The sequence below is a fragment of the Pelmatolapia mariae genome, linkage group LG5 (assembly GCF_036321145.2).
Source record: "Pelmatolapia mariae isolate MD_Pm_ZW linkage group LG5, Pm_UMD_F_2, whole genome shotgun sequence".
Lineage (NCBI taxonomy): Eukaryota > Metazoa > Chordata > Actinopteri > Cichliformes > Cichlidae > Pelmatolapia > Pelmatolapia mariae.
The window spans coordinates 35,439,366-35,465,699 of record NC_086231.1 but is presented as its reverse complement, the minus strand read 5'-3'; the positions used below and the strand labels follow the sequence as shown (position 1 = coordinate 35,465,699).

Below are 26,334 nucleotides of genomic sequence, written 5' to 3'. Positions count from 1 at the left end.
CATGGTTAAACCTGCTTCCTGTTTATCGGCTGTTTTACTTCAGTATCTGTTTCACAGCTTGCGACACCACTCGGTATTGTTGAGGCTGTTATCCACTTCTATTTTGCTACCTTACAGCGACAGGACAGTTTACTGTATACATTTAACCAGGTTATGGTCGTGGTTTCTAAGGAGACAGGAAGACATGGCACTGAGGAAACGTGAGTAGGCCGGGAAGGATCCTGGAGATTTCCTGACTCCAGGTGACGGGGAGTTTTACTTTATTGGTGCTGAGAGATGAACGAAAGTTTACCCTATGTTAGAAAATAAAACGGCTGTTTATTTATGTTGAATGAATTTACCAGGGCTTTGAGTTGGTGGAAAAGACGAACGATAGGCTACGCCTGGGGACCTGAGCTAGCCTGTTAGCTAGTCTTGCTAACCTCTGTAGCCTGCAGTGGCAGCAGCTGTGGTTTGAGTGACCGGCTTTACGGGCTGGCTAACAGGCTGTGTTTGGCGAGTGGAACAGTTCGCTGGTGCCCTGAATTCAAGAAGACTCCCCGGCTCCGGCTCCCTCAAGCGGGCAGTCAGGAAAAAGCTGGCTGGGAAGGGATGGCCTGGTCGGTCTCCCCGTCCCAGAGGACAAGGCTCAGCGGTGTTTGAAGGAGGTCGAGTGCGGCTCGAAGCCACCGCGGCGGGTCGAGGCACTATGACGGACACCCACCTCCCCACGGCCGGCGGCTTCCCGGCTCCCGGGCTGTTGGTCAGAAAGAGTGAAGAAATAACGGATTTGATAGACCTGTTTTCCAAGACGCAGTACAGGGCAAAGGAAGTCACTCCTCGGGTACTTCTCTTTTCTCTTTACTTTAGCTTCATGATAAGTTACTACTTTTGCTAAGGATGCGCCAAATGTTATTTGTATTAAATCAGTCAATTTAAATGATGAGTTGCACTGAAGACATGCTCAATTCGGCAAAAGCATATCCAAAAAGTAGTACGTAACTTGCATGCATGTTATTTTAAGTTGTATTGCTCAAGCTAGACTGTGATGATTGTGTGGACAATGTTTAGACATTTGGCTGTCATATCCATTCCAGTTTGCATTATTAGACACTGAGCAGTCAATCTATGGGGATGCATTTGGACTGTGTGGCTAGAATCTGCCATACCAAAACAATGGAATCTTATCGTCTCTCCACATGAGCCTTTTGGACTATAGTATTATCTAAAGGAACCATTAAGGGCTATTAATATAATGTGTATCTCCTTCAGGTGGAGGCCATAGAGACACGCTGTCTGCATCTGTTTGCCAGAGATTACAAGTATAGCATCATCCAGAACACCAGCGGAGAAGTGTGTGGACACTACCCCCGACAGATAGTTTTCCTGGAGTATGAATGCCTAGATGTGGAGAAAGACAGGTATATCTCCACTGCTCACTCATCCCATCCTTTTTCCCCGATACAAAGGTCAGCCTAGTTACCAATTACCCACTTGTTTGTGTGCCTCTTCTATCCATGCACACCTTATTATGGTGTGGGGACCAAAGATCATCCTCCGTCTGCAGCCCCTCTGAACACATAAAGGAGGCAGAGGGGTAAAGTGACTGTTGTGTCACATGGAGTCAGTCACATTATAGCAGTGATTCAAAAAGGCCCTCTTTCTCATTGCTGATTCATGTAGCGCAACAAATTTCCAGTAGAGTGCTAGAAATAGATGTGTTAAGACGGCAGCAAAATCCTTCATATGCACAGCAAGATCTATATATCTTATCAATTGGTTTTACACAGTTGAAACTCATACATTGAAAAAGACCTTTTCTTTCAGTTAAAGTGATTCCAAAGTTCATGTCAGCTGAAAAATTGTGGAACACAAAAACCTGTTTGCAATTAATGCATGCCACCACATGTATAACTGCACCCAGGGGAGTATAGAAGCAACTTAACATTTCTTATTGTCAACTGATGTCATTTAGTAATCTAAAGTAGCAAACATGGATGAGGCCGGAATGCTGGCTGACTTTACATCAGAAACCTTTCTGATCTTTTCTAGGTTAGACTCTTAATCTTTGCACAGTTATCTGTAATGATGAAGCAAAAATAGCTTTTTGGAGTGTTTCGTTTAAGACTTAAATATTCCTTTTGAATGTATTCATGTGCAGCCATGTTTCTAGAGAAGTTTTTAAGTGTTGGTTAAAAACAAAATTTTCACTTTCTCACAAATGTTTAAGTTGCAGGTTAAGCTGAAAATGGCAATGGACTATGCATATTAACTACTGAGTATGATGCAAGAAACATAGTTACAAAAATGTATTTAGTGTATTTATGTAAATGTATTTTAGTGAAGACAAAAAAGTGCACTGAGAATCAGGAAAATTGGGAAATTATGTTTATCACTAAAATGAATGTTTAAGATTATCCAGAGTTCCACAGGGTTTCAAGTATGTTGCAAAAATGTTGCAATGATCTAAAGTTGGATACAAAGTTAATACCAATATTGCAGCTTGCATCTGTAATAAATGTTTGCATTATGGGGTAAAAAGTATGCTGAGTCATCTGTTAAGTATCAGTTATTGACTCTAATCGTTGAGTGACCTCTGGCCGCTTTATCACATTTGATCCCTTTTACCTTAGGTAATCCTTAGGTGTTTTTGTGACTGCACTTACATAAGGTTAAGTGTGGGCAAAATATTGGTGGCTATTTAAAAAAACAAACAAAAAAAAGCTAAATATGTAGCAGAAGCTGAACATTCCGCTCAGATCTTACCTTTGGTATACATCAATTGGAGAGCAACTTAATTTCCTCCTAGTCACTATTGCAAAAGGCCTCTAATATGAAAGTAATGCCAGTGTTTAAAGAAGCTCCTTCAGCAGTGCAGTGTTCCTTTCCTGCCACTAAAAGCAATTTTTATATTAGTTTAAACTTTCAAAATGGAGCAGTCCAGTGATTTAGTCAGATGGCAGGATGTATAGTTAAAACAGTCAAACCAGAGCAATGTATGAAAATGCTGAGGGCTTTCATGTGTCAGTGTGCTAAAGTTTTTCTAAGAAAAGAGTTTAAAAAAAAAAAAAAAATTAAAGAAAAGCTGTAACTGTCAATTTCATTTCTGCTATAGTGGTTGCAGTTATTTTAGTTTTTGAAACTGGGGGAAGATCAGCAATATGAGCATAAAAGTTTTTAAGATTTATCTTTATTGTAAATTTGCATAAATGAGACTAGTTTCATTTGGAGCAGAAATTTGTTAACTGCTGGATTCTGAGTAGTTAATGTGCAGAGCATGTGGTGGTTTGTGTGTACAGGTTTGAGAGCACGGTGCAGATCTCTAAGCTGCAGGACCTAGTGAACCGGAGTAAGATGGCTCGCTGTAGAGGGAGGTTCGTCTGTCCAGTCATCCTCTACAATGGCAAGGTATCTATATTGGTCTTGGTTACATACAACTGTTCTTTTTCCTCCATGTGACAAAATTCTGATGTCAAAGGTGTGATCTCCTCATGCTGTGGTTGCTCCTTGAACCACAGCGCTGCAGCATGCACAAACAAACTTAACACTGACGCTTGTGAAGCAGGGGAAAAAAAAATGTACTCAAAACAAACCCTGAATAGTTTGAGGTTAAACATGCGGGTAAAATGTGTACAGTGCCAACAAAGAAAAAAATCAAGCTGAGTTGTGAAAGCAGAAGCTCGTTTGAATTATGTATCCTTCTCGTGTTGTTGTTGTGAGGAACCAAAGGGAACGCGGGAACGAGTGGAAGATGAATAAGGGCCAGAGGATCTTGGACCCAATTCAGCCTGCATGCATCAAACTTAAGTTTATTAGATCTGTGTGGGGTGCAGTGAACCTGTAACACTCTAAAGATTACGTAGTGCCAGCACCAGCTAATGTTACATCTGTGTTAAGGCACGAGGCGCTGAGGTACAATGATTCTAAGGTACTAATGCTAACTCTCTGTGCTATTTTGCAAGGCCATAATTTTGGTCTGACTGACTTTGTGGAGCATTTTCCTTCTTTAAGAAGTAAAGTAGCTGAAGGTTCAAAATTTTCAGTTTTCTGAATGTTTAAATTTGACAATATAAAATGTTTTGTATTCTTTGCTTGCCATATTTTAGCATATATGCCGATCATCCACACTGGCAGGCTGGGGGGAGCTCTATGGACGCACAGGCTACAACTACATTTTCTCAGGTAAAAAGCAACACCTGCAAATGGCTTAAAATTAGTATAAACGTGAAGTTGTGGCTGACTTATTTTCATGATAAGTTTCAGTTTAGATTCTGACCTGTGAATAGCTGCAGCACTTTTCTTTCGGAGCCTTTGTTTTGACTGAGGGTTGCCTCCACTGAAAATCACCAACTCATCAGGGATGACTACAGTTGTTTCTGTTTTAGTTCCCTTTTAACATCAGTTGAGGGGAACGTGTGCGGGTGGGGGGTGGAAATGCACCGAATATTAAGATCACTTAGCATTTCTCAGGCTGCAAAGTTCACTGCTGTGGTACAGTAGCTGTACTTCCTGGCAGTCTGACAAATGGTGCCATTTCTGCATTGCTGCACACACTGAGACTCTATGAACTAAGTGCAAAGATTACTTCTGCATTACAGAAGCTTTCAGAAAACTCTCCAGAGACTTGGGATTGACTTTTAGGAAGACACTTGCTGTTAATGGAGTGAAAACTGCTAGGCTCACACATGCAAATTTCTTTGTGTATTTGACTACACAACTCTTAAGAGTGCATTCACTGTTTACACCCTATTTTAGGACTAGTGGGTGGAACAGGGTCCCAGTTTCAAGTCTGCACACTGGTTGGGCCTTTCTCTGTGGAAGTGTCTTCCTTTGATGTGGGTTCTGCTTGAGTACTCCAAAGATGTGTTAGGTTCAGTGATGATACTACAAGGTGAATGAGCTTGAGTGGTTGTCTGGCTCTCTGTTAGCCCTGCTATACTAACAACCTGTCTAGGGTGTACCTCACCTCTTACACATGACAGTGGGGTAGGTTCCAGCCCTCCCACAACTCTTAAATGGATGAGTGGAATAAGATGGCTGAATGATTTCCCACTTCCATTAAGGTGTTAACTTTTCTCCCTTTATTGGAACAATGTTTTATCTGATGCTGCACTTGTTATGCAAAGTCTGCAACAATTAATATTTCCAAGCCTGTATGTGGAGAGATTGACCCGACTAATGTTTGCCTGCTATTTTTATAATTTATCTTTGTTTAGGGGGCAGTGATGACACATGGACGGAGTCGGAGGAGTTTCCAGAGGATGACAGCGTAGTCAGGTAATGGTTACCTTATCTGCTGTACACACAGGACATCGCTCTGTGGGTTAATCAGGACTGTGGGATGGCTTTTTTTTTTTTTTTTTTTTTTTATAAATGTATTTATTTTGTAATTTAAGAATTGTGTTAATCTCATGGAGTCAAGTCTCATCTGTGATAAACAAACAAATTAATCCATTCTTGACAATGTCTTCTGTTTTTAAGAAAAAAGTCAGAATTTGGATTTGAGGGTAGGTTTGATGTTGTCACTGACTTGATCATACAGGGTTTTAAAAAAACTACAAACAAAAAACCCCACAGAATTCACAGCCTGGATATTTGGTCTTGAAAGTTAAATCTTAATTTTTTCTTAATCCAATCATTGGTTGACAACTTGAAAAATAATTTAATGCTGTAACACATCTGTACATTTAGAAACTACACCCAGCAAATGCCCAACATTTATATGCTATGTGCATGTTTTCACAATCTCTATAAATTATTTTTCTTTAAAGTGAAATACAAATGACAAGAATTTTAACAAGTGTTAAACGTCAGTCGTAATTTATTTTAATCATTTTTTTTTTTTCCCTCAATCTCCGAACTTTCATAGCTTTCATTTTACAGACTTAAGGTACATATGACTGCTCATTAGATGAGGAGCCAAAATATCTCAAATATTGAGGTCTAACCATCTGCCTGGTCACTGGTTATGCTCATGTCACTCCACTGGAAGAGAGGCATTTGATGTGTAGCTTGCTAGAGAGCTAGCAGGTAATAATTTTTGTCTAGAAACTAATAAATGTACAGCAAGTACACACATCTGTGATGTGCCCCCCATCCCTGCTGTATTTTGGAAAGTGACTTGTTTTCCTTCTCCAGTGTTTTAGATCATTTACTATGTGGCATGTGTCAGATAAATTGTCTATGCTATCATTTTTTTTTAATTTTTTTCACTTTTCTCCTCGTCAGGAACGGTGACTCCCATCTCTTCGATAAGGTTCGAGGTTATGACATTAAGCTGCTGCGTTACCTGTCAGTTCGCTACATCTGCGACTTAATGGTGGAGAACAAGAAGGTTAAGTTTGGCCTCAAGTAAGGAACCGATTGCACTGGTTCATTCACACTCTGTTCCATTTAGGTCAGTTTCCTAGAAGAAGAGAGAGGGAGGCTTCTGATGTGGCTACTCAGTTTAGCGTCAGGTTTTTGTCAGTTCTGTCGTTAACAGCTGGGTGTGTGCAGTGTGCTTGGGATTATGGTGAAGTCCTTTTTTCTTTTCAATTTACTATAAACAGCTATGTCTAGAGCACAGCAATCACTGCTGCATCATTCAGTGTATTATAAGGTCTTATCAGACCACAAAGTTGTGTGTCACATGGAGCAGATGGAACTACTGTTTTGAGGGACAGATTTTTGTGTGAAGCAGCAGTATTAACAAGAACTAATACACTACGAATAACAGGAACACTTCAATGAAGTGGAGTAATTAAGTTCCAATCCCCCCCCTCCCCCCCCCAGTACTGTTCTGACACGGATTTTTCTTTTTGGTCATTTGTGCAAATATGAACAATTTTATGGTGGTTCTTGAATGAAAAGTTTGTGTAAATGCATTTAATTGCAAGGGAGACTTAACCTGCTTTTTTTTTTATTTTTTTTATTTATTTATTTTTTTTTATATTTTGCAACATTAATAAGCTTTTTAGTTAGTTTTAAAAAAAAAAAATATTGTCAGCTTTAGAAAGGTCAGAAGCTGCACTGCTAGTTTATCACAATAAAAACAGCTTTTAATAAAATGGTTTATTTTCATGTTTCTGGGTGGCTGCTTTGCCATATATGTTGCCCTTCAGTCTTAGAGTAATTTGATTTTGTGAATACTTATAATGCATCTCATTTGGTTTCCTTGTGTCCCTGCAGTGTGACATCATCAGAGAAGGTAGACAAGGCCCAACGCTATGCAGACTTCACTTTGCTTTCTGTGCCTTACCCAGGTAAGGACCCTTTCACCAGAGCTAGGTGTGCTTTATCAGCCGGTAATGGAATATGAGTGGAATTACAGAGGCGGTCCATGAACAGCTGTGACTTGTAGAACAAAGCCCTCGATTGATAATATAGTAATAAATTAAACTACCATTTGGTGTATGTGCTTAAAACTATTACTACTAATCTTTCATAACATGTACCTGTGCTGTCTACCCAAATTAAAGCTCTGGGATGTTGTACTTTAAGCTAGTAAAATTTGTCAAATCTTAAGCATTTAATTATTCACATTTTTCTGCTTTGTATAAAGTGCATATTTGTCATAAAACCTTCTGCCAGGCAGAAAATATTTGGGAACTAGACATTTTATTTTATTTTTTTTGTATGCTCTCATTATAGCTTGACTTTGGGTTAATTTACAGAGGAGTTGTTTGTTAGTTGCTGCAGATGGCCCCGCCCCTCCCTGAGCCTGGTTCTGTCGGAGGTTTCGTCCTGTTAAATGGGAGATTTTCCTTCCCACTGTCGCCAGAGTGCTTGCTCATGGGGGGGACGGGACATATGATTGTTGGGTTTTCGCTATGTATTATTGTAGGGTCTACTTTACAATATAAAGCACCTTGCACAACGGTTGTTGTGATTTGGCGCTGTAAAAATAAATTAAATTTTACCGTTGTTTTTCAGGATGTGAGTTTTTCAAGGACTACAAAGACAGAGATTACACAGCAGAGGGTCTAGTGTTTAACTGGAATCAGGTAGAGAATCTGCTCAGACAGATCAGGCACTGGTTAGAAGTCAGCTCTGTATTAAGCATTCTTCTTTGTATCTTCTGACAGGACTTTGTGGATGCTCCTTTGACAATCCCCAGGTGCTTTACTCACAACTTGAACATTGACTGGACTCAGTACCAGGTTAATTTTCTTCTCTTGTCTTCCTGCTTTTTCTGAGTTCTTTATCTGCTATAACTGTCATGTGCTGATATTACTGGTGTTATAGCTCCATCTGTTGTCCAACTTGCATAGTTCTTGGCTCGTTATTCATAACTTGACTGCTCATACACTAGCATCACGATAAGTCTCTCCCCCCCCAATGCTTTTGCTTTTATGCTGTAATGGGTTGAAATTATTTTTGTAATTTAAAGATTTCTTCAAAACACGGACAAACTGGCACATTTATAGTAATATTATAGTGTCTTATAGTAATGTTTAATGTTTCTCTGTGGGTTGAAAAATAAACGGTTGCTGGTGTACTCATGCTGATAAAAACTTTACAGTCAAACGGTGTCTGACCTCACAGAATGTTGTTTTGGAGTCCACGAATGTAAAGCTAAATGCCAAAATGTGCAGAAAATGATTTTCTTCCTGGGTTTTAATCTATTGATTTGGTTAAATGTGGTTGGAGGAACTAGCCAAGCTTTGACACACAGTATGAAGGACGTTTCCAGTTTAAGATGTAATCCAGTAAGATCATTTCCTGAGTGCAAAGTAGTGCTGGGCGATATGGAAAAAATATTTATCACGATATGAATTATTTTATATCACGATAACGATATATATCACGATATACCACCTGACCTGTGGTCATCTGGAAATTAAGTATGCAGTCTGTAAACAGCGAGTGGAGAGGGTGCAGTCTTTGTTTTGAGTTACTGTAAAGCATGTCGCAAATCCGGGTGCACGTAAAGCAGCACCATGTTGCAAAACCACAAGACAGTTTCTTTGTGAAAAATATCATTTTTTTATACTTTATTTTCTCTTGCATAAAGTTCAGAGTATGTATAGTGAGAAGACAACACTAATATATTTGCACAGGCTATTTAACCCTTTAAGACCTACCATAGAACCAAGTCCGCCAGAGCTTATCTTTACATTTATTTATTTTGAGTGTCTTCATAGTTTTATTTTTGAGATACACAAATTTTTATATATAAATGAAAATAAATAAATGCAAATTTGCAAAAAAACAGCATGTGCATCAAAATAAACTATTTCCAACAGTGTAATTTGACTTCTAAGCATCCCAGAAACGATACAGAAGAGCATAAAGTCAAACATGACTTTTAAAAACACCAACAGACTTTGAAGCTTAAAAAACTACATTTTCCGCGAAAGTGACGTCACTTCCGGTTTCGGACAGGTAATGGTGGACATGCGATAGTTGCGCTGACTTATATTCCAACTAGGAAGTGTTATGAACAGCTGATCGAATCGGCAAAGCGTGTTTCTGGAATATTATGTTTTTGTTGCTGCAAGTCTGGAATATTATGTTTTTGTTGCTGGAAGTGCTTTTTATGCAATTTTTGCAAAGCTATATGTGGAAGAAAACCGTGACTTAGGACAAGCTAATGGAATAAGATGTAAGTACAACCCCTACGGTTTCATATGCAAAAAAAAAAAAAAACATTATTGCACTACCTTACGTGGTTACAGTTCTACAGGGATTTAAAAATAGTTAGGGAAAACGGAGTGTGCCTGCTCTGACCGGTTGTAAAGGGTTAATGATATATTTTATGTAATAATTTGTAAAATTCGGGTTAGAAACGATAGAAGACAAATGGCACGATAGACACTTTTCTATCGTCCACACGATATATATCGTCATATCGCCCAGCACTAGTGCAAAGTAAGGTTTTTATCACACAATTAATGTTTGTTTTTCTGTGAAAACGGTCCAGTCATGGGACCTGGTGCAGCAGACCCAGAACTACCTGAAGCTACTTCTCCACATCATCAATAGTGATGGTAGGTGTGTGTGTGTGTGTGTGTGTGTGTGTGTGTGTTCTTGCTGTGGATTGGAGGCAGCTCAATCATAATATGAAGCTACAGTCAAAGTCATTGTAGAAGGAATGCTTGCCATTAACTAGCTACCTTGGTAACTCCTCCAGCAGTTATTTTATGTTCTGTCAGAATGAGTGGTAATCTCGTTGGTCACTGGGATGTAATATAGAATCAACTGTCAAATAAGAAACCAGGTTTAGCATAAGGTTTTGTAGGCTAATTCACTTCCTGTTTTGGATAATTCTCTGGCAGGAAAAATGGTTAACCACCACCAAACAGCTGAAGACTTTGAGGATTCTTTGAGTAGACTGTCACTGTTTCAATGTCCAACTTCTAACAGAATAATCTGAGTAGATATTTAAGGAACTACAATGTCAAAATGCTCAGGTCAGTTTGTGTCAAAACAATGGTTTTAATTAAAGTTTAAGATGTCTTAACCAGTTCATCATGATAATCACAGTAGCAGAACTGTTCCTGAACCCAGTGTTTCCCAACCTTCTGGAGCCATGGCACATATTTCACATTGGTGGTGTGCTGTGTGAATTTTCCAAACAAAAATGTCACAAAAAGCATATTGATCATTTTCCCCCGTGCACCAGGCATAACGGAATTGGCTTGGTTTGTCCCCAGTATACGTTTTTTGCTTGCTTCTGACCACCATTCATGCTAGGGCCTTCATCTGGGTCAGAATTTTCTCCAGGACCCAGGTCAGACTGACTACTTTTTCTTTTCAAATATTTATCTATTGCTATTACGTGCTGCGTTGTCTCACTCACAGCATGACGATTATGTAATTTCTTCTTCATCTTCTGTTTTACTGGCAGTTGGCAACCCATTTAATTGGAGCAGGTAGTTGTACTGCCCTCTAGTGGAAGAGAATGTAATTGTTCTGCCCGTTACTCACACCAATCGCTTAGTACTAATCAGGTGGAACCAGATAATCTTCCACGGCACATCTGATCATTTCTCATGGCACAGTGGTTGGGGAAACACTGCCTTAACTTAATTAATGGTCTGTGTAGCCATCTCAAATAGCCAAAAAGTCCTTAAATAAGCATTAGTTGACAGTGCTTTATTGTCTGTGAAGGTTCTCAGTCATCCAGATCATTGTAGTCTAAGGAGCTTGGAAAGAAAAGCATCTGGACTTTAAGTTGCTTGAAGATGTTTCACCTCTCATCCGAGAAGCTTCTTCAGTTCTAGTTAGAACCATCTTAAAGCAACTTAAAGAAGTCCAGACACTTTTCTTTCCAAGGTCCTTTAGTTTATTTATTTTTTGTTCATTTATACTACGTCAAATATTGGTACTATTTTTTTTTTTTTTTTTTTTTAAATTCCATTTATTTAGTATGATTTAGAATACAGTTACATAAACTTATCTTCAATTCAACACACCAGTTGAAACTAAATCAGGCTAATGGAGTATAATTAATAACACTAGATGGTGTTTAGCATGATCAGGTCATTGCGGAGGATTATTATGCCAATTACTGTCTATTGTTTTGTCCTTTGTCAGAATGCAGATCAATAAACAAGTTTCTCTGCATTTCCCTGTACATCTATAAATTTCAGGCTGTGGTTCAGCATCCTTCATGAAGGCAGAGTTCATTGCTGAGCTGTTATACTGGCACTCACTCTGCCATTGCAAAACAGAATATGCATGTTGCTCAGTCTCGGTGCTGTCGTCTTCACTTTAATCATTCAGTATTGTTTCCAGTTCAGTACACAAGTTGAGTTCATCTATCGAGTTCATGTTACACACCACTTCTGTACTGGTGCATTATGTACTCTACCTATTCATAATACTCTTGCTTTCCAGAGAGCGCTTACAGTATTGACCTCTCAGGTGTTGTCATTTCAGATGATAGCGGCCTCCTGGTGCACTGCATATCAGGATGGGACAGAACGCCTCTGTTCGTATCCCTCCTCAGGCTCTCTCTCTGGGCAGTAAGTCTTTTCTATTCTTGAGTGGTTTTTAAATCTTTTTATTTCCTCCTGTTTCTCCTCATGACACCAAACGCCTTAATGGGTCCTTCAGACCTTCATTAGAGACTCTTGTAATCCCATGCTTAATCAGTCTGCCACAAATCCACCACTGCTCCTTGTGTCAATTCTTGCTGTGCTGTGATTAGCCTCGCTGTATTCACCTTTTTTTTTTTTTTTTTAAATTCCAATTCATGTTTATGCAAAAAAAGTCTTCTTCTGAAGATGTGACCCACATGGCAATCTTCTGATAAAACTACAGACTGCATACGGAGTTGTTTTCAGTAGGAACTGAAACTATGTTGATCTGTGGACAACTAGTCAGCTCTGTCATGGGGTGCTGATACTGTGTAGGGCACAGGCAGCAGAAATGGCAAAATTAAGGTATTATGCCGTAGTGACTTTCTGAATCTTGTTCAGAGAGCAGTTCTGCTACCTTCTCTAGACTCATGACTTTGGCCAACGTAAAACATGTCAATGTGACACAGCACCTCTGTAAAGGGCAGAAATGCCAGCTCTACTTTTTTGAACTGTATCTGTTCTGCTTTGGAGATGTGGACAAATTGGTGAAGCCAGTGTAACCAGTACCTGCAGGAACTGGAAAGTTGATTCAAGCACTTTTAGGCTTAGCTCACCAAAGCTACAGTTGGTGGTCCACAAGGCTGTAGTCCAAGACTGTATATTTAAAGTGAATCCATGGCATGAGGAACATCGTGGAAAAGCAGCAGATTATTACCTTTTTATATAGTCACAAATTACAAATGGTCTATATAATTTAATGTATTTATTTTTTAAAACCATGGATGGTTTCACTTAAGTGCATGCATTTAAACCAGACTGCTGTCATGCTCCCATGTGCTTTTCCTGAGAGGTCTATTCAGAAGTAAAGTGAGCACTTTACTTCTACTAGACATGTACACAGTACCTGCTGAAGCCTAAACCTACTAGAATGCCACCCGCAGTGCGAGCCGTTTGACTCAGTTATTCCCATCTTTCACAGGATGGTGCAGTGCATGCCAGCCTGGAGCCCACAGAGATTCTGTATCTGACTATCGCTTACGACTGGTTCCTCTTTGGGTAAGAATGTTACATCTGTCATTTCATGACTTCACAGCAACTTGTTAAGCCATGTTGATTTAGCCAGCAGAAATATGTCAGAGATGATTTGGACACTTCGTAGTGCCACCTGACTTGGTTGTCTACAGTACATATTTGAGTTGTGACTGATTAATGGAAGAATGGGAAGGTAAACTTGAGACATGCAGCATTTAAGATAATTTTAAGCCTTTTTTGATCCCATCACCGAACAGCTTAAACTCAGTCACGGGACTCCTGATTCATGAACTCATTTTCAGATCTTTAAGCTAAAATGTTTAAGAGTTACTGGAATGAGTGTACAGAGTTGAAACGGCTACCCCCCCCCCCAATTTTCAGGTTCAGTTTGTTTAACTATGACAAAGAACTGGTCAGTTTAGAACTATTATATTATATAATTTTATATTATAGTATTATTATGCTATATTATATTATGCTGAGGAGGTTTGGCAATGGGGAAGCTTTTCAGTCATTCCTTTTTTTTCCCCCTTCTAGTCACATGCTGCCAGATCGACTCTCCAAAGGGGAAGAGGTACTTGTATTTAAAATGAAGTTGTAGCTCATTCTAAAGCCAGTAAAAATGACACTTGACATCATTTAGATTAATGTGGAATAACAATTCCTAAATACATTGTATAAATTTTGGTTTGTGAAAGGCTACATGCACTTTGTGTACCCCTTGCTATTACCAGTTTCTATTTTTGTCTTAGTGGTTGCTGTTTGTGTTTCATCAGACATTCTTCTTTCCTCCTCAGATTTTCTTTTTTTGCTTCAATTTTTTGAAGCACATTGTTTCAGAGAAGTTCTCTACTGTTAAAAAGCAGAGGTGTGTTTACCACATTACCTAGTCAAATTCCAGCTGTGTGGATTCACTATCAGTTGTTCACTAGTCTTTTAATGTCTGACCTCTAAGTTTTAGAAGAAAGAACTCTCACTTCAAAGACGGTGATTTCACTGTGGAAGAGCTCTGCCAGTTGAGTGAGTCACTCTTGCATGCTTTCATCTGTAGAAGTTTTGACTGATATTTCATGGATCTAGCTAATTAATTACAGATATTTTGGGAGCCTATATTATTGTAATATAATATAATACCCAAATGCACCACTAAATGACACAGGAAATCATTCCTGCCTGTACAACTCCTCCATCTAATGCACAGTACACACTGCAATAGTTACTGTAGAGAACGTGCAAAAGGGTGTAAATAACAAATGACAAAGTTTTACAGTTTAGAGTAAAATGTCAATCATATTTATTTTACCTCTGTAGTATTCTGGATATTTAATAATTGAACTATTTGTATATATTAGAGCCATTTCTTATGTTTTGTAAACTTTGTAATATATTGTATTATTTAATTAGTTCAGTCTGTTACTTTTGTCTTGGAGCAACTGTAACCACATAATTTCCTTAGGGATTAAGGTATTCCGATGATATGTAGTATCAAAAGTTCAGACATACCTAAACACTGCTATTTAATCTAGTGAAATGTAAAGTGTTTAGCTTTGTTCTGGAATAGTAAGGTGAGTGATTGTGGAGGCCAGATCGCTTTAAGCAGAAATCCAATTGAAATGGTTTGGGATGAATTGGGCAAAGAGGACATTTTAATCATATGGTGTGACTGGTAAAGCAACAGGCCTTTCAGCCTAATTCTATTTTTCTTCTGCATAATCCATCATATAAAATTGAATCAAATGGAAAGTCTCTTTTTAAAACTTAGTACTTAGAAATTAGTTTTAATCATTTAACTTTATGCCCATTAAATCATCTCCTGGACAGACAAGTGCAATCCAGTTCAAGTACCAATATTAAACAAAAAACAATTTAACAATTAAATTATGCAATAATCTTTGCAACATCTGTTGCACATAAACCAACATTAAGGTGCAAACAATTCACCTAACAAAAACATAAAAACCCCTCAGTATTCAGGAAAATTAGGAAGTGCTTTAAACTGCAGAAAATGTGTTTGGCAAACTCTACACAATGTCACTTAAAACATCCTGCAAAACTGTGCTGGCTCACTTTAGTAGGAGAAATTTGCATGGACATGGACAGCTAGCATTTTAAATTTTGGGTGAAATGGGGTCAATGCAATTCTTAAGCATGGATGCAAATGTTCATTACTCAGTTGTGAGTGAATTTTGTCCATTCATCTTTAAATGCCCAATTTTCATAGTCCACTTTACGTATTTATGACAAAGCCATCTTCTTTTACTCACTCATCTGTGCTCCCAAGCTAGGAATTTAGCAACCCGCGCTGAAGGGCCCGCATGGGTTTCCTTTGTGTGTTTGTGTTGGTGGTGCAATATTGCCACCAGCTGGCTTGGAGTGTGGACCAGAATGTCGCTGCCCCACATAGTTGCCCGACACGCCTGTTCAAAAGTCAGCCACGGTAGCCGGCAGGAATAAAACATTTATCTACGTGGCAAATGAGAAAATGCTTTGCGGTCTGGGAAAAAAACACTCTTGGGGTTCAGATTTGGGCTGGAGTCCGGAGGTTGGGGACCCCTGATCTATACGTTACAGCACGTCTCACTATGGTCTTTAAATGACTTTGTGCTTTGTGACATGGCATGTTATTCTGCTGAAAAAAGCCATCAGAAGTTGGGTGCGCTGTTCAGCAACTATACATAGGCAGGCTTTGGCTTGTATATCTATATAGACATCCTAAATGTGGCATCAAATGACCATCATTTGGCACTAATGCTGTTATTCAAGAATTCCCAAACTCTTGAAAGAAAGGTATTGAGCATTAAGCAGTCTCTGGTGCTATGCTAAAGACTACAGTGGGAGCTCATCCTACTTGCCTCTGGTCTGATGCAAGGAGACTTTAATGTGTCTAAAGCAAAACAATGAGACCGTGATTTTAAAATGGTACTTTAATCTTTTATGAAAGTGCAAGCCTAAAATCCAAAACTTGCTGGAACAAACTCTTAACCTTTTAATGTGGTAGTCACATCAGGGTGCTTTTTCATGTCAGACTCGATCAGTTTCATAGGTGTAAATGGTGCTTTGTTCAGGCCTTTGCTGTAGTGTTTGAGGACGACACTGTCTGAGCAGCAGACGTGTGACTGCAGAATCGTCAGGGAACTACTCCAGCCTTCCCCTGTAAATGTCTTTGTTTTATACATCTAAATAATATATTTAGCTGGGGTGGGGTGGACAATACAGGAGCTTTGGGAAAATTGAAGGAGGGGGGTAAACCTTTATTGGTTGGTGCTACTCAGGCTCTCCTGTGTGACATGTTGGATGAAATGCTGTTTGCTTTCAGAGTCCAGGGACCGTGGCAGTGTGACTAGTTTGAGCAGTGACTTTTCCCTCATCACTGAAGAGATTGCTAGTGGATCAAGCTTGACCAATGACACTGTGGACCTGTCCTCCAGTCAGCCCCAAGCCTCCAACTGGTCAGCACCACACATGCTCACAAAATTCAAGGATTAATTTCTCATAAAGCATCTTTAGGTTGAATTTTTTTTTCTTCCAGTTATTGCAAGCTTCTTAGAATATTTATACTGCTATATAATACATACTGTCCAGTAAAAACAATATTGTAGAAAATGCAAATCTACTCTCCTTCAATGGATAATAAAAGGTCTGCAAAACGCATGTAAAAGCTTTTCATATTTTGGTGAGAAGCTCCATCCACACAATTACAATTTTTGTGATTCTGTCTGCTTGAGACCCTCCTCAGCTATGCAGGGCAAGTTGAATGGAGTCACTCAGGAATCTGACTGGTTATGTAGAGGTGCATGAGTATTATGTAAATGCTCACCTCAGTCATTGCATTGATGTTTCATAGGGTGTTTGCATTATAGTCTCCAGGTACTTTTCCCAGTCAGAGAAAGCTGCTTACTCTATTATTAAACATTTTGCAGTCATCGTATGCAAGCTAGTTGGTGAGTGATTTGGATGGTTGTGTTGTGACCCTATGCTGGACTAGTCTTGTCTTTTTTCAACCAAGGCCTTAAAGTGTCTGAAGTTGATGTGTCATCTCAAACAAGTTCTTTGCATTTTAAGGAAATGCTCACAGCTCCAACACATTGCTAGTTTAGAACTAACACACACACGTACGTTCCAAGCCAAAGATGCCTTGTCTAAGGGATACCAAATACAACATCTAACTTATGCAGTGGTGGTATCGTTGGCCTCAGATAACAAGCTGTTGCTAATGGTGATTTACTCTCTGCCCTCAGGAGAAAAGGCACCACGTCCTCTTCTCCAATGGTGGTTTGGAATAAACAGAACCCTTTGGACGAACGCCTCTCCCACACAGCAAATGACGCCAGGTCTTCTAGCTCCTCATCCAATCAGTCGGAGCATGGCGACACTCGTACTGGCAGCAGCCCATTGGCTGTTCCAGGGAGAAGGTGAGGGAGTCCATGTAGCTTAAGCCGCCAGTTCAAGTTTGGTTGACTGCGTACTTTTACACACTTAACACACTTAAATTTTGGACAATCACCAGATGCGCCTTGTCAGCTCTGTTGCTTTTACTTACGAGCAGTGAAATACAGTTGCTACTGTATACTGTTGTCATTTGAACCTGTTAAAATGTTCAGCGCCTGGTTTGGAGTGTGTTCCACTTCCTCTATCTATAGGTTTCGTCAGCTTCTTTGTTGGCTTTGAATTCTTCTTTCATTTCTGTTTCTATCACATCCCTTATTTTGGGTTTAACTGCACCGTTTGACGTATTCGGAAATTTTCCAAATCAGATAGCTTGAAGTTGTCAGCCACTTAAATGCTGCTATTAGGCAAGTGTATGTGGAGGATTTTGTTGCATAGTACCTGCTTATTTCCTTTATTACAAAACTGCAACTGCAGTTTTTTGTTTTTTGTTTTGTGTTTTTTTTTTTTTTTTTTTTTTTTTTTTTTTTTTTTTTTTCCCCCCCCCCCCCCCCCCAAGTAAAACAGAAGTCTAAACTTGCTGCTTTTTAAACAGTCTTAGAAACCCTGTGACGGGTACAAGTACAGGAAAAGGCACAAACCCTCTGAACACTTCCCATCCTAAGGAAGACAAGATGGTCTACATAACATGCTCTTTGCAGTTGTAGGCCAAAAAAAGTTTAGTACATAACAGACCTGCTTTGTGAATGGATTTTGACAAATTGGATTCCACTCTGTCATCAACACAGCATGACTTTTTAAGCTTTAAGTGATTGTATTGTATAACTGATTTTTGCAAAATCCATGCAAAGCTCCGATAGTATGCAGCTGCATCCAAAAACAACAAAAAATGCCATATGCTAAACGGTTTCAGCTTATTCAAATTTGAGCATCTTATTAATTTGTATCACTTTCATCTAGCAAGAATACTTGAATAAAATGGATACATATTTGAATCTGGTATTTTATTTATGAGACTGTGTTCATGGATTGTCCTTAACAAAAAGATTTAAAGTATATGGTAAGAAATACAGACATTGGTACCAGTGTTGAGACTCGGGCAGTATTTGGCTTCTCCAAAATGGGTGCAACTGTGCAAAGAAACGGGACAGAAAGTGAAGAATGGAGTGCTGTCTCCTTAGAAATCAAAATCAGTGTAGTCCCATTTGAAGGCTTTAAGATTCCATATCATTCAAAAGTTACAACACGATATTCTAATGTCATACATCTGGCACAACACTATGGACCTTTTCTAATAGAACCTTTTTCTCAAAACCAATGTAAGGTAGACCATACAATGATACATGCAGAAAGAAACCCAACAATCATGACTCCCTATGAGCAAGCACTTTGGCAACAGAGGGAAGTGGAAAAACTCCTTTTTAACAGGAAGAAACCTCCAGCGCAGCCAGGTTTAGGGAGAGGCGGCCATCTGCCACAACCGGTTGGGTTGGGGTGAGGGAAGGAAGACGAGACAAAGACATGCTATGGAAGAGAGCCAGAGATTAATAACAAGTACGATTCAATGCAGAGAGGTCTATTAACAGGTTGTGTGGAAGCCTTTAGCAAGCTTTAGAATTCAAAGTCCTACAAGGGTCTGTCCACAAGCAGCGCATTTTGTATTTAAATCCATTTGCTATGCAGCTATTAAGAAGCGTGGTGTAAACAGTGGTCGTGGAGGTCATGGGCACCTCTGAAGTGCCAAAAATCAAGCTGTCTGTGGACGCAAAGCCTAAAACATCTTAGATGCATTATAGGAACAAATATAATGATTTTTTGTTTTGTTTTTTTAACACCACTTGTTATCAGGATACAACTGGTTTGCTAAAGATTCAGATCTGATACAGACTTGAAACTGAGTCGGGGTATCATAAAATGAGATTGCTCCAACACAAATTTCAGTCATGCTACTGATCAAGATGATGAGGTCTGGGGGCTTTCTTTTACTTTTGTCCCTCTTATCTGTCTCTCAGGTTAGCAGCGGACTGTGCTCGGTCAAGTTCCTCCCTCTCTACAGATTATGGTAGTTGGCAGATAGTTTCCGGTTGTGGCAGCATCCATGACCATGCCCATTTCCCTCCACCTTTGGCCTCAGCCTCATCCTCCAACTCATCTACTGCTATCGCTGCCTACGACTCCCACCTGCCATTCAGCTTTCAGGATGAAGCCAGTGGACGAATGTAAGTACCTCTCCACTGGTAGATAGGTTTCAGTCCCGTAAGAAAGATTTGTAGATGATGGCATGGTTTCATAGTCTTAAACAAGAGGTTCACTTCCCAGTGGGACAAGGATGCTGAAAAGCAGACTGTCACCCTTTTCTCAGTTAGTAACAAACAGCTTAGACTTCTTAAATTAAACCACGGCTAGCTTTATGCTCAGGTATCTCATCCTTCATTCCAACACTGGATCTGTTTGCCATTAGAGGGTCCACAGTTTATTGTGAAATTTTCAGTTGTGATGCCATTTTTATTTTGTGCCTGTTTAGGATCTCTTTAGCAAATCAGTAACCATAGTTTGTGCTGGGCTGTATGACTGGGTGTAGTAAGATTTTGCTGGTTTCACAGTTACTTTAGCATTGTATGTAGGTTTGCACAACCAAAATGATCTTGGTCATTAGTCTGTATTTCTTTTCAATTTATCTGTCCCTACTGTTCTTGACTATAACAGTGTTTCCTGGCTGTTAACACACTCCTGTGCTACCCAGCATGGTAAATTGTCTGTGTCACAAATGTTGTGCCATTGTGTTTTTGTCTTGTTTTTGAGGTGACCGTGCTAACCACTGTCACTTAACAAAGTTCCTGGTTTGGACCCCAGGGTGGGGCCTCTTATGGAATGTGGGTGTCCTCCCAGTACCTTCCTACCACAGTCCAAAGACATGCCTGTTTATCACCGATTCGGACTTGTTCATGGCTGTTGGGTTAATTGTATGAATATATGAGTAAATGTACCACATTTGATCACATGATCAGTGATGGTAGAGAAATGCATAAATGTCAGTCCATATGAAGTTGACATCATAATTAGAACCATGAGGAGGGTGGACATCTCATAGAGGTCCTATTACCGGGGAATACTAGCTCTTTTGACCAATAACAGGGTTCAGAGAATTTTAAAAGGGGCCTAATGACTGTCTAGTGCTGGCAGCTGTACCAGTGCATAAAGTTGATAAGGTGGGGTAGTGTTTGCCATGGAAGATCAATGTAATAAAAGGGCTCAATGAGTTAGGCACATTAGTGTTATAACTAATGTTTGACCATATTTCAAACTACAATCACATTAATATCTTGCCATTTGTACTGACATAATTGACATGAATAGTGCTACTTCTAATACAGCAGTATCATAAAGTTTGTGTTTTTCTTTCTCAAACAAGCTTTGATTTGTCAGGAAATTGTGTTTTTTTTTTTTTTTTTTTTTTTTTTTTTTGTTTTTTTTTTTTTGTTTTTTTTTTTTTTGTTTTTTAAAGTTTTTGGAACCAGGGCACTGAAATGTTCAGTAGAGATGGCTTACTGCCCAGTAGACAATGAGAATTGGGGAGATCCATTTCCACTGGGTCCTCCCTTTGACTCATCTGCCTTCTCTCTGGTCTCGGCAGGAGTTGCATTTTCTCAGACCTTTACCTCCCATCTTATCCCCCCTGCTTATTTCCTCTATCCTCTCCAGGTGTTCCTTCCCCTCTGAGCGTCAGGCCCGTCTGGAGGCAGTACGTGAAGCCTTCTTGGCAGCCTACAGCTCCACTGTCGGCCTCAAATCCTCAGCTCCCAGCCCCTCTGGTGCCATCTCCGGCCTGCTGGAGCAGTTTGCCCGTGGGGTGGGCCTCCGCGGCAGTAACGCCATCGTCTGAGCCTCTTGATGGGACCTTGGACCCTCCTACTTACATCAGTTGATTCAGCATGTCTGTGCCAAACAATCCCCTCTTCAATTTTAGGGGTGAAGCATTATTGTTTTTAATATTTTAATATTTTTTTATTTTTTAACATGGCCTCCATTTTATTTTATTTTTCCCCTGTGGACTTTAAATGTCTGAGGTTTTTGTCACATTCAGGAAGGGAAATGGTTTCAAAAAGGGATGGTGATAAATTTAAATGGCTTAGAGGTCTCCTGTTATTACAGTGTAAAGAATTCTGCCTTGGTCTGTTTATAGATTTGTAACTCCATGTCGAGTAAACAATATCACTTGATTTCTTTTGCTTATGCTGCTATTCTTCACTGATCCAAACAGTTCTGTAGTTCTACTGGGCAGGGAAATGAGACAAAGAACTTGATGGGGTTTATTTGTTTTTGTTTTTCCCTCAGATTTTCTTCTAAAAACAGAAAAGATTCGATGCTCTTCTGATTTTGAATTTGGCACAGTACTTTATCCAATCTGTTTTACTGCATAGAGCTTCATGGTTGTGGGGGTCTAAAGTTAAAGGGCTTTTGGTTTTGATGTTCCCATACAGAAACGTTTAGAATAGTTGACTCCTGCGGTCGTAGTAATCAATGTTCAAACTGGTTTTAAAATGATAGTCCTGGCCTTACCTTATTTCACTTAGTTTGTGTCAAGCATACCAAACACTTCAAGCTGAGATTCTTTACTAATTGTGAGAGGACCCTTAATAATGGGATTTGAACCATGAAGTGTTGGTGGTTTTTTTTTTTTTTTTTTTTTTTTTTTTTTTTTTTTGGTTCCCCCAATGACCCATGAAAGCTTTAGCTGAAAGACCTTGTATAGTCTGACCATTGTCAACTTGGTTTGAAGAGAACTGAATTATGCTGCTTTCTTATTTTACAAACTACTCAATGGCAGATGTTTGGTGCCTTGAAGTGGAACAAAATAATATTGGACAATAAAAAGGACTTGGTAAAAACTGAAATTTTTCTCCAACAATGCAGTTTGGCTTTAGTTGGCACCATTAACTGAACAAGCCAAATGTTGTCTATTTGGTTATTACTCTGTTTGAACCTCTACTTTGACTGGTGGAAACAGGACTATGCCTGTGGGCAAAAGGCTGGTTAAGACCAGTTATCAGCAACAGTCTTTTGGAACGTTTCAAGCTGACAGCTAGACACTGCAGAGGTTACTCACTCAAGTCAAAATGCTAAAAGTTGTATATGGATGCATTGCTTTTAAACTCTTGTCCAGGGAAGCTCAATATCATACTACATGCAAATAAAATTAGTCTATGTGACTGACAGACAGATCAAATTATTTGCTTTGTAATTTTTGTAGGAAACGCTTAAATTTCAGGAGCTAAGATTTACATTAACCATTTTTTGGGTTGAGTAGTTGCAAGAAAAAAAACACTGACCTTAGATTTATGTGATACTTTAGTCTTTTTCTATAAAAGTTTAAATATAAGGACTGTTCCTTCATGGCTCTCACAGGGTGGATGATGATGATGATTATTATTATGTTTTAATCTTGCCAATTACAGTATCACCATATTGACTCATATCTGTTAAAGGTTTAGTGACTGTGAAGAAGCACTGAGCATTATGGTAGCAGATATGAACTAAAGGCCTTTTCGATGTTTCTCGTCCCTCCAGTGAAGGGAGGTCCGCTTCATTCCTGCCAGTACTGAGATTCCTGCCCAGCTATTATCACACATTCACCTCCTTTCAGGTCACACGTGGACTTTCCTGCCCACTCAGTTGGGTCAGTTCATACTTAAGTTGTAAACTAGCCTATCGGTGTTGCCAAACTGTTTGACAGTTGCTGTACCTCAGGGCCTTTCTGTTGTGCCTTTTTTTTTTTTTTTTTTTTTTTTTGTCCCGCCTCTTAATTCTTTAGCACTGGATGAGTCTTCTGTCCAGTTTCAGGTATATTTTCTGTTAAATGTGTGCATTTATTTTTAATTTTTACAAATTTTTGTTAAAGAGCTTTGTCTTAAGAGTTGACTGCAGTGAAACCTGTGAGGCTTTCATGTGGTTGCAGTTTGTACAATGACACAACGCTGAGTTTTGTGGAGATTGATGTTGGATATCGGGCAGCAGTCTTTCAGTTCTGCCTCTGTAAATGGCAGTTGCTGAAAAGGACTGGTATTATTATTATATATAATATTTTTATTTTTTTTAATGAATATAATATCCTATTTTGGGAAATGTACTCAGGGTTGAGATGAAAAGGTTGGCACCAGTATTGTTTCTGGAATAAGTGCAGAGCTACAATAGAATGTCTAGCCATGATTTGGATCAAGAAAGATTAAACCTTATTAACAAAGCTCTGAAAGTCTTCTTTTATATAGAGACAGTCTTGTAGGAGAGTGGAACAGCTTTGAACTTTATTTTTTATTCCCCACCCTGAAAAATAAAATTTTGGACAAACTTGAAGCCAGCAGTTTTTCCTTGGTTGAGCTAGGCTATTCTGACTCACTGTCCTTGACACATGCACAGCCTTATTTTCGCTCTTGATCCATCTCCCAAAATCTTAACAGAATGTTTCTTTTGCTATGCCTAAAACCAAAGTCTGTTTTCTTTATGCCTCAGATCATGAGCTGAGGCGTTTTAAGTCACTTGAATAATTACTATGTCAGGATTATTTAAAATTGATCTTGATACAGTAAGTACTTTGAATGTGGCGTGTACCAGTTCTTTGCACGGGCTGTCAGTGGTTTAATCTTGTACTTCCAAAGAGACTAATGGAACAATCTGCCCTGTTTGATGTAATGAAAGTCTGACTGTTATGACACCATCTCCCTGTCAGGCTTTGAGCTTTCTCCTTAAATTCAGTTCTCACATTTATCTCTGGTTTGGCATAGTATCTAGCATTCAAAAAAACATTGTCAATTTTTTTTTTTTTCTTTTACAATTTTTAATAAAAAACTAAAACACGCCACCCTCAGTCTCTCTCTGTTGGGGTACATCATTGTTTCACAAATGAGGTTTTAACTTGTTGAAATGCTGCATTGCTCTTGTCTAGTGTCCTCTGTGTAGAGTCTTCTTTGTATATCTGATGCATTTTTAAAAAATGCTAATTTTTTTTTTTTTTTTTTTTTTTTTTTCCCTTTTGGGTTATCAAATGCCATTACTTGTTGATGGATGTTGAGCTACAGTTGAAAGTGACTTGAACTCCAGGTGGCAATTTTGAATAAAGGAAAAATAATTCTTGGTCAAAGTGTGTTGGTTTGTGTGTTTGTTGTTGGTGTTTTGTGTGTGTGGGTTTTTTTTTTTTTTTTTTTTTTTTTTTTTTTTTAAATTTTATTATTTTGTGTTTTTGTTTTCGTGGATAAAGGCCAGAGAAACCTATTCACTGTCATACAAGTGAGAGGCATAATCTATTTATATCATTGTAACCCTGAAGGACCCGACACAACACGGGATGCTCTCTTTTAGGTTTTTATTTTATTCACACTGGCTCTGTTTGTGGTTCAGTGTGCACTGCTCTCTCTGCTGCAGCCGAGCCACCAACCACACATGCCCACCGCCCCCTGGCCTATGGACCACTTTGAAGTTAAAAGGCTGGAGGGCCAGATACCACTACGGTGGGTGTTTTTCCTCTGCGGTGGGATCGGGTGGGCCACCCAGTGCTCTGTGGGGCTTGGTCTGGATGGGCCCGGGCTCCCTGCCCTTGGTGGATTCTGGGAAATGGTGGTGCCTATGGGGGTCAGCGGGGGAGTTGGTTTGAGAGAGGGGGGTACTTTGCCCTCCCCCAATCCTTTCATCCCTATCCCCAAGTGCCTCCCTCCTCCCGCTCCATCACACCACACCACAGCACATGCAGGGCCTTGAGGTACAAGTGCATCATTCAGGCAGAGGGGAGGCATTCCTCCTCTGCCCCCTCCTGGCCACCTGTGCCTCAGTTTTATTCCACAACTTAAATACTCACATTACTTATACTCTCATGACACATGCGTATAGGGCCTTGGGGGTGGGCACACTAAACAGCGTCCAGAGGTCGGTCTGTTTATTCAGCCTCACCTCTGCCCACCTCTCAATTTTAAATACATGTAGACATTGAGGGTTCTCGGGAGGGGCCGTGCTGACACTAGCTACTATCTGGCAGAGGGTCGTTGGCACAATGCCCCCCTCCTGTTTTAAATGCACCTTAGAACAGCACGCATCAACACCAGACATGAGCAGGCGGAGTGAGGTATGGGGTCTTCAGACACCCCCATTCTGTTTGACATCTGGGGGGGGGGGCTGGGAGGAGGACCTGGCCTTCTGGTCGGGGTCTGGGCTGTTGGACTTCCCTGCTGCTGCAGGACCGGGATCGGTCTGCTTGTCTCCACTCCAGAGTAAAGGGAACCATCTCCTGGGTCTGGGGTGGATTGTCCCTCTGGGGATGATGGTGCCTGGACCTGGGAGTAAAGAGTAGGTATGGTGTGTGTGTGTTGTTCAGGTCTGTGTGTCTCCCTGTTGGGTGAGTGCTTAGTATTTGTATATGTGTGCATGAGGCTGGGAATGCGTGTTTGTCTATTTTATGTGTTAGGTCGGGTCTTAGACTCACCTCTCTCAGAACATCTCAGGCCACCCCTGGTGTGGGGGCCTATCTCCCCCCACCACCACACTGCCAGTGGCTGATACCTGAGCACCCAGCCTCGGCGGGTGGGGGTAAGTACTGGCTCACTCCCAGCGGCTGCTTGGTGGGGCCTGGCCCCCCTGGCTCGGTTGGGCCCCTTCTGGGGTGTGGAGGGGTCTCGGGTCTCTGTGCCCCGTACTCGGTTTGTTTTGGCATAGCTGGCTGCCAGCGGCGCCTGCAGGCTCGTCGTCGCACCTCCCCATGGTTTCTGCACCACAACCCTGTCCGGGGCTCCCCTCACCTCTTTTCTAGGTGGGTGGCGCGACTGCCCCTGTGGTGGTCCTCCTTGGGCTCTGGGGGGCCTCTAGATGTCTAGGGCCTGGATCTCCTCTATGCCTGCTTCATGTCCTGTGGGGCAGGGGCTGTGGCTCCCCACACTTACTATTAGAC

General features: G+C 40.1%; 1 protein-coding gene across 4 annotated transcripts; it reads left to right on the top strand.

Annotated features, from left to right (window-relative positions):
• Positions 1 to 22,065, top strand: mtmr14 (myotubularin related protein 14). Of its 4 annotated transcripts, none has more exons than XM_063474873.1 (20): positions 1 to 200; positions 345 to 823; positions 1,252 to 1,400; positions 3,279 to 3,387; positions 4,086 to 4,161; positions 5,196 to 5,256; positions 6,208 to 6,330; positions 7,150 to 7,223; positions 7,894 to 7,964; positions 8,046 to 8,120; positions 9,884 to 9,950; positions 11,845 to 11,930; positions 12,967 to 13,043; positions 13,557 to 13,593; positions 13,817 to 13,887; positions 13,975 to 14,039; positions 16,336 to 16,468; positions 17,258 to 17,431; positions 19,418 to 19,624; positions 21,108 to 22,065. In XM_063474873.1, the coding sequence occupies exons 2-20, from the start codon at positions 689 to 691 to the stop codon at positions 21,286 to 21,288; spliced, it is 1,971 nt and encodes a 656-aa protein (XP_063330943.1). In that variant the 5' UTR covers positions 1 to 200; positions 345 to 688; the 3' UTR covers positions 21,289 to 22,065. The 4 variants fall into 4 exon arrangements, with proteins under 4 accessions (XP_063330943.1, XP_063330942.1, XP_063330945.1 ...); XM_063474872.1 differs by having other exon boundaries at positions 1 to 242; XM_063474875.1 differs by lacking the exon at positions 19,418 to 19,624 and having other exon boundaries at positions 1 to 823.
• Positions 22,066 to 26,334: the final 4,269 nt, after the last annotated feature.